This window comes from Mirounga angustirostris, unplaced genomic scaffold (assembly GCF_029215605.1).
Source record: "Mirounga angustirostris isolate CCGP_5_RB_7025 unplaced genomic scaffold, mMirAng1.0.hap1 SCAF_13, whole genome shotgun sequence".
Lineage (NCBI taxonomy): Eukaryota > Metazoa > Chordata > Mammalia > Carnivora > Phocidae > Mirounga > Mirounga angustirostris.
In genome coordinates this window covers 60,406,295-60,421,775 of record NW_026991721.1, presented here as the reverse complement: position 1 = coordinate 60,421,775, position 15,481 = coordinate 60,406,295, and the positions used below count along the sequence as shown (strand labels likewise).

Below are 15,481 nucleotides of genomic sequence, written 5' to 3'. Positions count from 1 at the left end.
CACCTAAGCCCAGCCAACCCACATAACCATGAAGGATAATAACTTTCCCTCTAAATCAGCAAGCTCTGTAGTGCTTGTTGTGCAGCAACAGATACCTGCAACATCCACAGGCGCACGACAGGATGGCCATGAGGAGAGCTTTCCGTGTCTGTCTTTGGTCAGTGTCCTCGGCTTAAGTATGAGAACATGCAAGACTTTCTTCTTTTCATAGAAATTTAGTTCTATTGGTAATCATGAGGACTAAGTCATTCCATTTAGAGCCATGATGTTGGAGCATTTTGAAAACTCTAGAAACCACACTATAGAAACCACTCCTGCCCTTCCCTCCCTTATTCCTCCTCTGGTCACGCAGCAGTGTACTTCCTGGACATCATATCACCCGCTAAATGTGCCCAGTGCGCTGGTGGGGAGATGCTTTGGCAGCTACATGCATCCAAAGCAGATCAGCTTGAAGACAAAGGCAGCGAGAGGAAGGGGCTGAGAATCCGTGCCAGGTGGGTGGGGGAGACACTTGGCCTCTCCCATCTCTTGACACCAGCTCTCCCCAAGGTAACTTTTCCTAAGATCTGACCCTCTCACTGCCATTTCCATTTTTTCAAGGCATGTTAATTTCCTTCTCCATTCTGGGAAAGATGTTGGAGAACCCCCTCCCCCCCAAGTTCAATGAGACAAGGTTGGAATTTTTCAAAAGGAACATTTACTAGGAAACTAAAGGGAAACCAAACAGAATGCAAGAGAACAGAGACAGAGTTGCAGATGGGCTCAGGGAGTTCAAATTCAAAAGCAGCTTCTGGCCACAGCTGGACTGGCTGGGCAAAGCTTTCTAGACACAAAGCCACCTGCCTGCCACGCAGACAGGCTTCTTTGCCTGCTGGCCCCTGTAAAGCCACCTTCCGTTTCGTACAAACCCGCCAGTAACAGACTCAGTAGTACCCAGGGCTGCTAGCTCTCTGGGCAGGAAGATCTTTGGGGGGTTGGGCGGGGGTGGGGGCAACAGTAGGCACAGCTGCCCCAGGATCTCCTACCCAGGCTCTCAGGGCCAAGTTTATTGGAATGGCTGCCTGATACCTATGGGGGCCAGTCCGGTTTCTCTGGGACCATTCTTCTGGGCTCATCTGCCTGGCTCTAGAGACAGTATTTCTGCTGGCTATCCTGCTGGCACATGTCCTTCACGCTTTGGTTCGAAACACTGGTACGGTGGAGGATGTCTGACTGGGGAGGAACAGGCAGGGTGGAACTTTGGGCAAGGAAAGTCAAATTCTTCTCACATCATCGGACGTTGGCAGAACCTTGGGTTCTCTTTGGATCCTGGTGGTTGAAAGCCAATCAGAGATGGAAATGGACTAGGCAGGCTGGGGAACGCGGGAAGCTGGAGTGTAGTAACACTGCCTCACACAACCGAAGGCCTCTTTCCTTTTCAGATGTGAGATCAGGGTCGAGTGTCTTACACCAGGCAGCTGCGGCAGTAAGAACTTTCTGAAGACATGCAATGATCCTGCTTCCACCCACGCAGTCCCACAGTGAAATGTTAATTCAAATGAAGACAATGAGCTTCCCAGGACGTTATCTTAGAGAAGTGGTGCAATGTGTGCTTGGGGCACCTTGCACTCATAATGGGAGAGAGAGGGCCACTAGGTAACGGCCACCCCTCTTTCCCCGCCCCAAGGGACACTAAGGCCTTTGGTTTCCTTTGTATGGAGGCAGAGGCGATGAGGATGAGGAGCAGAGCCGGCGGTGGGCTGGCTGATGGGGTCACAGAGGAAGCTGAGTAATGAATGCGATACCTGGGGAGAGCCCTTGACCTTCACTCTTGTAGGTATCTCCGTTCCCCAAGTGCTGTGAAAGTGATATATGTGTCTGGAAGTGAAAGGAAGCCTGTCTGTGGCTGCCCACGGCTAATGCCTCCAGGCTGTTGCATATGGAAATACCCCAGAGAGCATGCAGGCCGAGAAGACCCCAAAGTGGTGCCTTCCTCAGGGGGAGGGTTGTGTTACCTCTCCGTCAACTTATCTCACACAATGGTACACCTGCGGCTGTTCCCCAGTGGACAGCTATGCCTGGAAAAGGGTATTCCAGAACGCTTACGCCACTGAGACGCATGCCTCTCTAACATAGATGGCAAGTAACTTTCATTCTAATGTCAACACCAGTTGCCAGGAAGTGGCTGCTGGCCATCTAGAAAATACTGTCTGGGATTCTGACTCCTCAGAATCTGGGTTTAGCACAAGAAAGGGTTATGATCAACCGGTCCTCTCTGCCATGTGCATGGGAGGGGGCAGTGAATTTGCTGTGAATCAGCCCTCCTTGCACCAGATTTTCTCCAGGGGAACAGCCTGCGTATCCTCTTACTCTCCTGGGGCTATTCCTTGCAAAGCTGGGGCACTTCCTGGGGTAACATGATTTTCTGAAGACAGTTATCAGCTCAAAGGTAGTCCAGTGTGAATTAGATCCGCTGCCTATTTAGCACCTGGATACACTTTTAAATATTCTGTCCTTCCAGGGCATTCAAGCAAATAACATCGTGTCAGAATGACGTTGCCAGGGCAGGAGCTATGACCCCATCACCAAGGGCCTCACGTTAATCACAAAGAGTCCTAGCGCTCTAGGGTACTCTTAGTATTCTCACTACGTCACGTGGTTTCTTCCATAGTCCGATCTTGGTTCTTGGCCATGACAGTCGTGCTTCCCCCGTAGCACACCACCTTAGGCCACTGAAAGATGGCCAGACCATTCATATTCACCAAACCTAATTCAGAAAGAGGGCCAGTTATTGCTGTGGTTACAGCTCAGCATTTGGTCACTGGAGTCGTCCGGGTGTTGTTGTATGGGAAAAGTTACTTAAGATCTTTGTAAGGTGGTTGTCCCACTGTGTCCTTGGCACAAAACAATCCTCTTACCAATAGTCATCGTTTCTGTAGGAAGAAGAAACAAAAAGAATGCTTTGGTTTTCATCCATATACATATTTTTATTTTTTTTAAATTGAAGTATAATTAACATACAGTGTTATTTTAGTCTTAGGTGTACAACATATTGATTCACAGTTCTATACGTTGTTCAGTGCTCACCAGGATGAGTGTAGTCACCATCTGTCACCATACAATGTTATTATAATATTATGGACTATATTCCCTATGCTGTACTTTTCATCTCCACGACTTATTTATTTTATAACTGGAAGTTTGTATCTCTTAATCCCCTTTATCTATTTCACCCATCCCCCATTGCTTCCCCTCTGACAACCACCAATTTGTTCTCTGTATTTAAGAGTCTTTTTTTTACTTGTTCATGTTTTTTGTTTTTTAGATTCCACATATAAGTAAAATCATATGGTATTTGTCTTTCTCTGTCTGACTTAATTTCACTTTGCATAATGCTTTCTAGGTCCTCCATGTTGTCACAAATGGCAATATCTCACTCTTTTTTATGGTTGAATAATATTCCATCAAGTATGTGTGTGTGTGTGTGTGTGTATACCCGCACACACACACACACACACACACCTATACCACACTTGAGCTGCTTCCATAACTTGGCTATTGTAAATAATGCTACAATAAGCATAGGGATACATATATCTTTTCAAATTAAGTGTTTTCGTTTTTCTTTGGAATTTTGGAATTTTCTTTGGAGTTTAGTGGAATTACTGAATCATATAGTATTTCTATTTTTAATTTTTTGAGGAACCACCATACTGTTTTCCACAGTGGCTGCACCAGTTTGCATTCCTACCTACAGTGCACGAGGGTTCCCTTTTCTCCACATCCTCACCAACACTTGTTATTTCTTGTGTTTTTGATTCTAGCCATTCTGACAGGTGTAAAGCGGTATTGCACTATGGTTTTGATTTGCATTTTCCTGATGATAAGTGATATTGAGCATCCTTTCATATGTCTGTTGGGCATCTGTATGTCTTCTTTGGAAAATGTCTATTCGGGTCCTCTGCTCGTTTTGTAATAGGATTATTTGCGGGGGTTTTTTGGTGTTGAGTTATAGAAGTTCTCTATATATTTTGCATATTAACCTTTTTTTTGGATATATCATTTGTAAATATCTTCTCCCATTCTGTAGGTTGCCTTTTGTTTTGTTGATGGTTTCCTTCACTGTTCAAAAACTTTTTACTTAGGTGTAGTACCAATAGTTTATTTTTGCTTTTGTTTCCCTTGCCCGAGGAGACATACCTAGAAAAATGTTGCTAAGGCCAATGTCAAAGAAATTGCTGCCTATGTTTTCTTCTAAAATTTTATGGTTTCAGGTCTCACATTTAGGTCTTTAATTCATTTTGAGTTTATTTTTGTGTATGGTGTAAGAAAGTGGTCCAGTTTCATTTTTTTGCATGTAGCTGTCCAGTTTTCCCAGCATTCATTTATTGGAGTGACTGTCTTTTCCCCATTGTATATTCTTGCCTCCTTTGTCATAGATTAAGTGACCAGATAAGCATGAGTTTATTTCTGGGCTTTCTATTCTGTTCCATTGATCTATGTGTCTGTTTTTGTGTCAGTACCATACCTTTTGGGGCTTAGAGGGAACATACCTCCACATAATAAAGGCCATATATGACAAACTCACAGTTAACATGATACTCAGTGGTGAAAAACAGAGAGCTTTTCCTCTAAGATTAGAAAAAGAATGTCCACTCTCACCACTTTTATTCAACATAGTAAGAAAGTCCTGCTGTAGCAATCAGAAAAAAAGATATAAAAGGGGGCCCCTGGGAGACTCAGTCAGTTAAGCATCTGTCTTCAGGTCAGGTCATGATCCCAGGGTCCTAGGATCGAGCCCCGCGTCAGGCTCCCTGCTCAACGGGGAGCCTGCTTCTCCCTCTCCTGCTCCCCCAGCTTGTGCTCTCTCTCTCTCTGTGTCAAATAAATAAATAAATAAAATCTTTAAAAAAATATAAAAGGAAGACAAATTTGTATGAAAGAAGTAAAACTTTCACTATTTGCAGATGACATGATATCATGTATAGAAAACCCTAGGCTCTACTAAAAAACTATTAGAACTGATAAATGAATTCAGTAAAGCTGTAAGATACAAAATTAATATACAAAAATCTGTTGCATTTCTATACACTAATAAGACAGTAGCAGAAAGAGAAATTAAGAAAACAATCCCCTTACAGTTACACCAAAAAGAATAAAAGATCCAGCAGTAAATGCGACCAAGGAGGTAAAGACCCGCACTCTGAAAACTAAAGCACTGATGAAAGAAACTGAAGACAACACAAACAAATGGAAAGATATCCCAATGCTCATGGACTGGAAGAATTAATATTGTTAAAATGTCCATACCACCTCAAACCATCTACAGATTCAGTGCAATCAAAATACCAATAACATTTTTCATTGAACTAGGATGAATATATACTAAAATTTGTATGAAACCATGGAAGACCCCGAATAGCTAAAGTAATCTCGAAAAAGAAGAACGAAGCTGGAGGTATCAGAATTCCAGGTCTCAAGATATACTACAAAGCTGTAGTCATCATTCATATATTTTTAATGTGTACCAAACAAGTGCCAGGCACCATGATAGATGCTGGGGACACAGAGTATCCCCGAGATGCTGGGGACACCACGAGTAAGACATATACCCCACTTTCAAAGGGCTTACAGGGGGAGAAGTTACAAGGTGAGAAGGTGAGTAAGAGAGGTGTGCAGAGAATGCGTAGGAGCAAAGAAGGACGAGGGGATTGAGGAGGTCTACAGAGAGGATTCTGAAAGGTAAGTCAAGCTGGGGCATTTAGGCTGAAGGGGAGTCCATCAGGAGAGAAGGAGGGAAGGCCACTTGGGGCAGAGGAAAGAGCCCATACAAAGACACAAAGGCAGACGAGGTGTATAGCCCACTGGAGGAACAGGCAGACTTTGGTGTGAGGAGTAGAGGGGGAGGAAGTAAGGCTGGGGAGTGGAGTGGGGTGTCTGTGTGGTGCATCATCCATTCCTGGTTTTCAAGCTGTGAAGGATGGGCTCTTTCAGTGGAGCCCAGACTTAGAACAGCAGGATCTCTCCTGTTTCACACTCAGTGCAGCATCGATTTAATTTAAACTCAGGGCATGTTCCAAAACAGATTAAGGGTATTAATGCTGCTGGCCCAGACAGAAAACCAGAGTCACTCCCAAGGACACAGCAATAACGAAATAGATATATATTAACTACGGGAGAGCCACAAACATTCTGAAACGAATATATGGACTGCATTTCACAGATCTAGTGTTCACATGTGAGGCTCTAACTTAGAGCAGATGGACAGCCATGTCTGGCTTAACCCTTGACTCTGAAGTGTGCCCCTGGCTGTGGGCGTACCGTACCCCTGAGTCTAGAAGGAAAATGTGAATGGGTATTTGTCTTATATTGTGATTCAAAACAACCTTCCCAGACCAGCTGATGCTCTGAAGCACTCTATGAAGGGCTCTCCTTCCCAGCCCACCACCCCCATCTGGCAGGATCTTCCCAGAGCCCCTTCTCTCAGTGGTGAGACCCCTATCTACAGGACAGCTTGCCAATCCCTGAGGCCTTCTTGTCTGGGAAGGCAAACTGTCAACCGGCTTAGCCCCACCAGAGTTGGTTGTGCTGCTATTAGCCAACTAGGCCATGTACCATATTCCTTCAGTGTTTGAGTGTGTATTATGTGCCAGGCACCAGGACAGGAACTTTACAAATCCTTAAAAGGACCCTAGAAAGAACCTATGAGGTTCTTTACTGGCGGACACAAAGATACAGAAAGATTAATTTGCCCAAAGTCACACTGTTACTAAGTGTCAGAGCTGGGATTTGAACTCAAGGCTTCTAATTCAAAGCCTATGCGTCAGCAATTACGTCATTCCTAAATTCACTCTGTAAGTCCTGTCTACACATCTGAGCTTCTGCCTTGGTTTTCCAGGTACTCTAAATCAGATGAAGGAACTTTAAGAAACCCTAGTCTGAGTCAGGAGCATGCAGTGGGTGCCACAGTCCACTCATGGCTTCTGACTTTATCATTCCATTTCTCTGGACTCCGCTGGCTAGTGACCTGTGTGTGTGCTTCATTTGCCCCCTGAGCTCTAGGCACAACCTCAATCTTCCCTGTTCTGACCTTAGTTTCTTCTTTCCATTTGAGCAGGCCCTTGACACTGCTTTGGGGAGAGCTCTCCCCAAGTTCCCAGCCTCAGGGACCACCTCTGTACCTGGTGTGTTAGGGCCTTATCTGAAGCCTGCTTGGAGGGCTGGGCTGGGACTCTAGCCAATCTTTTACCAGTCTCCACACCCAGGGCTACCATTAGCAGAGACCATGCTGCCAGGGGCCAAATTATAGTACAGCTCTGACTTGACCTCCGTAGCTGGGTTTTGCTCACCTGGGGAGTTTCCTTGTGCATGCAATTAGCTGGAATCAAACTCAGTCCCTGGGAATACTGTGGAGGGGCCTAATCTCTTCTTCTTTAGCTGGGTCTCGCTCTTCTTTAGCTGGGTTTATTTTCCGGGCTCTGATCCTGGCTGGTCCCAGTATCCTTTGTGTTCCTACTCTGGACAGTGCCACAAAGGCCCCAGAATGTTTTTGGCCTGCCAGCCCACAAGAAGACAGGATAAAGGTGTTTCCAGGTCTGGCGGAATGGTAGGGTCATCTCTACCGGGGGCCTTTCAAGAGAAGCTTCTTGGAAATGAACTTCTCCTAGGGCAAGTCAGCTATACAATTCAGTTGGGAAAAAAGCAGTTGTTACGGGAGAAGGGCAACTCTGAGTGTGGCCTGGGTGAAGGGTGCTGTGGCCCAACACCTTCTGCCTTCTGTCGGGGGGAAAGCCTGGAAAAACTCAGCCAAAGAAAACAAAATAAGCAAATCACAACACCTTTCCAAACCCTTACAACCGAATGGGCTGCTTCCCAAGATTTCTATAAACTGAGGTGTAAGGAAAGACTTTTGCAGAGTTTAGAAGAGCACTGACCCAGTAGGGTTTTGGTGGGGAGACGGGGTGGTAGAGACCAGAGACAGCAATGGTGGTGCCAACACTGGTTCCAGGGCTGGCACCAGGCCCACCTCAGGGGGCAGAAGCGGCAGCGTCCTTGTTATGTGACCGGTGGCCTCCCCGGCAGCACCAGGGCTTTGGAAGTCATCAGGAACTTCAGTGGCATCAATAGGAAGTAGCGGTTACAATCTTATCAGAACAGAGGGGAACTGAAGTGAATTCAATTGTCCCAAGACATACAGATCCCATTTGAATTAAATTGAATTGAAACCAAAGATGAGAACAATCTCAATGAAAACTGTCATGTGAAGTGAACTTTTGATCACAGAAATGGCAGCTGATGTGAGACAGGCCATTGAAACTGACCCCAAATTAAGAACATGAAAAGATTGGGTGGATCATTAGATAATATCTTCTCGCGAATTTGAAAATGGGTTTTGATCACAGGAAGTATCTTTGAACTAAGAAGCTTGTCAGAAATTGAAGTGACTCTACATGATTCAGTCTTACATGGGCTCATTATGGTTATCCTCGTGTTTCAAATTTTTATTTAAAAACCATACAAATCTCGTGATTTTGTTGACTATTACTTAACCCTGCTTTGCAAAATATATGAGGAAACCTCATGCCCCCCCTGCTTAGAATCTGATTAGCTTCTTTCTTCTTTCCCCGAAGAGGGCATTTTTGTTCTTCATTGCCTCTCACCCGTTTAAGAATCGTGTTAAAGAAGTGTGAATGTGACTGTACTCTCAGCCGGGGGCTGGGGCGACAGCTGGAAAAGGAGAGTCCACTTGGGTAATAGCCACTCTTTGTGGAGCACTCAAGCACTCTGCTCTATCCTAAGAGCTCTGCAGAGCTGATCTTCAATGCTCACCTGGACCCTCTGTGATGGATACTACAATCACATTTTCACAGAGGTAACTGAGTCCAAGAAAGGCCAAATAACAAAGGTAGTGAATGGCAGAGCCAGCATCTGCCATCGTGTGTTTATGGTTCCAAACGTATGCTCTTGAGTACCATGCCCAGCATGGCAAGTTATCGTCCGCGCCACCCCACCAAAATGCCAACTCCCTCACAGCACCTTTCTAAAAAGGATTTTCAATTCAGAGAGTAGCTTTTTTTTTTTTTTAAAGATTTTATTTATTTATTTGAGAGAGAGAATGGGAGACAGAGAGCATGAGAGGGGGAGGATCAGAGGGAGAAGCAGACTCCCTGCCGAGCAGGGAGCCCAATGCGGGACTCGATCCCGGGACTCCAGGATCATGACCTGAGCCGAAGGCAGTCGCTTAACCAACTGAGCCACCCAGGCGCCCCAACCTTTCTTATTTTTTTTTTTAAAGATTTTATTTATTTATTTGAGAGAGAGAATGAGAGAGAGAGAGAGAGCATGAGAAGGGGAGGGTCAGAGGGAGAAGCAGACTCCCCGCCGAGCACGGAGCCCGATGCAGGACTCGATCCCAGGACCCCAGGATCATGACCTGAGCTGAAGGCAGTCGCTTAACCAACTGAGCCACCTAGGCACCCCGAAACACAGAAATTCTTAGGATCTGACACCTTCATGAAGTTTCTGAGATTATGTTTTGGGATATGTTGAGATGTCCCTTCTGAAGTAGAAGATAAACTATGTCTTTTTTTTTTTTTTAAGATTTTATTTATTTATTTGAGAGAGAGACAGAGAGTGAGAAACAGCATGAGAGGGGGAGGATCAGAGGCAGAAGCAGCCTCCCTGCCGAGCAGGGAGCCCGATGCGGGACTCGATCCAGGGACTCCAGGATCATGACCTGAGCCGAAGGCAGTCGCTTAACCACCTGAGCCACCCAGGCGCCCCCAGAGAGTAACTTCAAACATTCCAGACTTTGTAGGAAAGTGCACTAAGACCCACTGTCAAGTCAAGCTTCAGCGGAAAGGCGGTGAGTGTCAGCGTGTGTGACACGTAGACTGTCCTGACAAGGTTCCTCAGAAACAAGCGAGAAGGGCTGGAAGTGACGTGTCATTAAAAAGGTACGCGACACGGGTGCTGTCAGAGTTTTCAGATGAGGGGACGAGTCAGGGAATTGTTGCATACCTGATGGAGTTGCAGAGAGGATGTCTGGAGTTTGTTACTCCAAGTTTTCAATGTGTTAACATTTATTCATTAATTCATTCCGCAAACATTTGTTGAGCACCAGGCCAATGTGCGGACCATTAGAAACATAAAGATGACGGATGCACATCCTACTCTTGAAGAGCTTGCAGTTGTCAGTAAAGGACCAGAGAAACAGGACACTGAGCAAGAAAAGAGAGTAAATGAAGTCTCATTAAGAAGCCTGACCGTAGGGGCACCTGGGTGATCCAGGCGGTTAAGCGTCTGCCTTCAGCTCAGGTCATGATCCCAGGGTCCTGGGACTGGGCTCCCTGCTCAGCAGAGTCTGCTTCTCCCTCTCCCTTCCCGTGCTGGTGTTTGCTCTCTCTCTCTCTCAAATAAATAAACAAAATCTTAAAAAAAAAAAAAAGTAGCTTGACTGTAGCTGTTCTGGGATGGTGGTGGGAAGAAGCAGAGTGTGTATATGTGTGCATGCATGCTCCCACAGAATTCCATCTACCCAAATCAGGGAAGAAAAAGGAAAAAAAGTTATAAAAACAATTGGATCAGGGTGCAAGTTGAAGTGTTCCTAGGATATATGAGACACATTGGATTGTGAAATGAAATCCCACTAAAAAAGCCTGGTGTTATCTCCCACTGACAGCACAGCTAGCAGAAGCCAGCTAGAAGAAGGGCCTTGCCTTGCGAATGCACAGCTCTGGTGACATTTTCCGGGGGGCAATCCAGCCCTTTCCCACGTCTGTACACAGGTATCTAACCTTTGCAATTTGGGACTCAGGCCTCTGAATGGCCATCTGTAGTCTCAGTTGCCACTGAAGAACTAATAATTCTCCTCCCTGCTCTTCGGAAAATTAACTTTGTAATACCAGAAAGGTAGAACAAACAAGAACTCTAAATGATGAAGTGATAATGCTTTTGTGTAGGTTATATTTATTTCAGTGTAATAACCCATTCTGTGAACACAATTCCACTTTACGTTTTTGAGGTAAGTGCTTAATAATATGATATAGTAAAAATTACTAGATTTATGATTTCAACAGATACATTTAGGATAACTTGACTAGTTACGTTTAATATTTAAATGCTCAGGAAAATCCAATATGCTAAGTTTATAAATTTATTTTCTAAGATGCTGAAATGCTTAAGGTAATTTAATCTAAAAGTATAAGTTTCTTTTTATTTATTCACATTATAAGAGTTAACAGTGCTTGACTGAGAATCTTAAGGACAGTGAAAATACTCTGTATGATACATTGCCATTATATGATGGATACATGTCACTGTATAGTTGTGCAAACTCAGAGAATGTACAACATCAAGAATGGATCATGATGTAAACTATAGACTTTGGGTGTCAATGCAGGTTCATTGATTGTAACAACACAGACCACTCTGGTGGGGGATGTTGATAGCGGCGGAGGATGTGTGTATGTGGAAACACTGGTTATATGGGAACTCTCTATACTTGCTACTCAGTTTTTCTGTGTGAACCTAAAACTGTTTAAAAAATAAAATTTATTTTAAAAAAGAGTTAAAAGTGCTTGAGAACGATTTTGTTTAACCCCTACTGTGTTAGATGTTTGAAGCGTTTGACATAATCACACTTTAAATTTGTGGCTTCAGTTTGAAATATTTAGGGAATTTAGCCAATTGATTGCTTAAACAGTGCTTAAATATTAGGAGAATTTTATTTGCTAGATTATAAGGTTTTTTTTTTCTTTAATTTGGAATGTTTAAGAGAATTTGATTAAGTGTGAAATTAGTGTTTAGCAGTTTAGGGAAATATAATCTATCAAGTTAATGAGCTAATTGAGAATTCAACAAAGAACAAATGAAAATGAGTGTTTTAATTTCAAAACAAAATGATTGGATTTATAAATCATTATAATAGTTAATATTACATAGCATTTAGTATGAACTATTCTAAGACTCTTATATCTATTAATTCACTTGCTCCTCACCACAGTTCTCTGAGGTGGGCATACTATTATTATCCCCATTTTACAGATGAGGAAATCAAGGTACAGAGATGTAAAATGACTGCTTTATCAAGTGCTATGGAATGAATTGTGTACCCCACAAAATTCATATATTGAAGCCCTAACCTCCAATGCGATGGTATTTGCAGATGGGATCTTTGCAGGGCAACTAGGGTGAGAAGTCCTGAGGGTAGGGCCCTCATGATGGGCTTAGAGCCCTTACAGGAGACATCAGAGAGCTAGCACTCTTTCTGTCTTTTCACCCGCCATGTGAGCACACAGGGAGAAAACAGCCATCTGCAAGTCAGGAAGAGAGTCCTCACTAGAACCCAGCCATGCCAGTACCCTGACCTCTCACTTCCAGCTTCTAGAACTGTGAGCAATAAACGTCTGTTGTGTAAGCCCCGGTCTACGGTATTTTGTTACGGCAGCCCAAGCTAAGGCACCAAGTGCATCAGTGTCCTAGCGTTTTCATAACAAAATATAATAAGCTGGGTGGCTTAAAACAATAGGAATTTATTCTCTCCCAGTTCTGGAGGCCAGAAGTCTGAATTCAAGGTGTCAGTGGGGCCGTGCTCTTTCTGAAGACTCTCCAGAAGAATCCTTCCTTGCCTCCTCCTGGCTCCTGGTGGTTGCTGGCAATCCTTGGCTGGTAGCCACATCACGCCAATCTCTGCTCCACCGTCGCCATACATTCTCCTCGTAGGCTCTCTCTGTGTCTTTACCACATGGTCTTCTTATTATAAGGACACTAGTCTTTGGATTTCGGGCCTATCCTAATCCAGTATGATGTCATTTTAATGTAACTAAATATATCTGCAAAGATTATATTCCCAAAAAAGGTTCTGGGTAGATAAGAATTTTGGGAGGACACAATCAACCCAGTATCCCATGTCACCAATACCCAGCACATTGATAAACTCAATGTCAGTTCTCAGTCCTCATCTTATTCGATCTTTTGGCAACATCTGAGATCTGATCACTTCCTTCTCCCGGAAATAGTATCTTCTCTCGTCTTTGGATGCTCCTGGTTTTCTTACTACTTCAGTGATTTTCTCCTTCTTAGTCTCTGTTGATTTCTCTTCTTTTTCCTACCTTTAAAGTATTGGAATGTCCCAGTTTTTAGTCCCTGGACCTCTTCTCTTCTCCATTTATATGTCAACCATCTTTACAACGTCAGCTTGACCTTTCTCTGGAACTCTTGATTTCTGCACCTAAGTTCCACTTGATGTCTCCCTGTAGCTATCCAATAGACGCTTCAAACTCGGTAGGTCCAACTTCTGATCGCCTTGCACAGATGCTCTACCAGTTGTCTTCCGCAGCTCACTTCTAGCTGCTCAGGCCTAAAACACTGAAATCATCCTCCACTTCTCTCTGTCATACCCTACATCAGGAAATCCTATTAGGTCTCCTTCCAAAAATACATACAGAATATAACCACCCCGCTTCTACACCAGTCCAAGCCTCTATAGTTTCCATCTGGATAACAGCAGTAGACTCCTAGTGGATCTCCCACCTTCCACCCTTGCCCCCTACAGTCTATTCTCAATATAGAATCAAAGGGATCAGTTATAACCTCAGATCACGTCACATCTCTCTACAAAATCGGGCAATGGCTTCCTGTTCATCTCAGAGTATGAACTAGAGTCCTTATAAAGACCTATTAGGTTCTATGTAATCTGAGCCCTGCACACCTGTTACTTTTCTGATCTCATCTCCTATTTCTCTCCCTCACCCGGCATCCCCCATATTGTTCTCAGGGCTCCTTGTACAAACTTCCCTAAGGCCTTTGTATTGGCCACCTCTCAGGCTGCATACTTACGTGGCTTCCTCCTTCATTTCCTTCAACTGTTTGCTCAAATGTTTCAGTTCTCTGCGAGACCTACATTACTTCTAGATTATCACTCCCCCCTTAAAAAAAAACAAAAAACAAAAAAACCCCAGCCAGCCAAGCAACCAACCAACCAACAAAAAAAATCCACTACAATATTTCTGGTCCCCCTTACTTGCCCTATTGTATTTTTATTTTTATTAATTAGTGATTATTACCTTCAACAATACATAACATGCTCATTTACAATGTTTATTTCCTGGTTTTCCCCACTAGAATATAAACTCCACTTGGGCAAGAATTTTTGTCTATTTTTTCTCACAGATGTATACCCATCGTAGGTAGTCAATCAATATTTGTTGATATATAAATAAATGACTGAATCCCCCACATCCCTCTGCAAGGTGATTGTTTTAAAGGAAACTTGATTGAGCACTCCTTGAACAGAATGCCACGATACATACAACAAATGATGCAAATAGTGTGAAGAGGCATCTTGAAAGATTGTGGAGATAAGCAGCTAGCCTGGGGAGTCCAAACATGAACTTCTGGAGGAGATGGTCATGGTTCTTCCAACCTGTTGTTAAACTAAGATGATTCTCTGCCCAGACCCTTTTGAGAACTGTCTGGGCTTTTTTGTTGCCACAAATCCCATCTGAACAAAGACTGAGAACTCGGCACTGTTGTCATTCTCACGGGTGCTGCCTTGCACTTGGAGAACTGAGTGCTGGACGGGAGGTAGAGCTCATTTGCTCTTCAAGAAAATGGAGCTTCTTCGGCTTTCAGAGCGAGCTAGCCCTGGGTTACTTTTACACATTAACAGAACCACTGTAGCTGTAGTTTTGAAAATATGTCATGCAGAGTCCAACTAACAAATCAACAATGATTTTTTGAGTTGTAAGATAGAAGAAATTGGAATTCTATCCAACAAGAGTTTATTCAATGCTGACTTGTGCCAGGCATTTCGCCAGGTACTGGTTATACAACAATGAATAACAATTGCTATCCTCAAGGAGCAGCAGGATGGGCTGTGGATGACAGGTACACAGATAATATCAAGTGGCACCCAACGCTATGGTAGGGGTAGGCCCAGGGTACCAGTGGGAGAGAACACATACAAGAGACATTGAACTCATAGTAGGAGGTTCTCCAGAATGCCTCCTGAAGAAGATGACAACTGATGAGATGTTTAAAAGACAAGCTGGATCTAGACAAGCAAAGAGAGGTAGAGAGGCTAGCACAAGAAGAAGTCAAAGCAAGAGCAAGGGCATGGGGGTGAATGAAAAGCATGGAGCAGACCACCAGAAACTGGGCATGGCCTCAAAATAAAGTACAAGGAAGAGATGGAGGCAGGGTCACAGAGGTCCAGGAATGGCAGGATAGGAAACCTGATCTTGGTCTGAACAAAGGGCAGCGACTGGAGTAGGGGAGGAGCATGGTCAGATTTGTGTTTTAGGACTTGAAGCCTGCAAGCAGTGCAGAGAGGTTGGATGGGAGAGCACACAGCAGAGCAGGAACCCAGGGTGGAGTGACCACATAGGAGCAGCTGAAGTACCCCTCTTGCCTTCACAGTCTTCATTCACGCTGGCCATACACAAGTGTCGGTCAGTGAAGATGGGGAGGACGTGGCTGGCTTTGGCTCCTCAGAGTTCTA

At 44.1% G+C, this 15,481-nt stretch overlaps 1 protein-coding gene across 1 annotated transcript in view; it reads right to left on the bottom strand.

Moving 5' to 3' along the window:
* Positions 1-453: 453 nt before the first annotated feature.
* The window catches only part of SYT9 (synaptotagmin 9), a 200,654-nt gene continuing 185,626 nt past the window's right edge, over positions 454-15,481 (bottom strand). Inside the window, exon 7 of the mRNA XM_045894217.2 lies at positions 454-2,912. Coding sequence (XP_045750173.2) covers positions 2,904-2,912 — 9 coding nt within the window. The 3' untranslated portion in view covers positions 454-2,903. The remainder of the gene's footprint in view (positions 2,913-15,481) is intronic.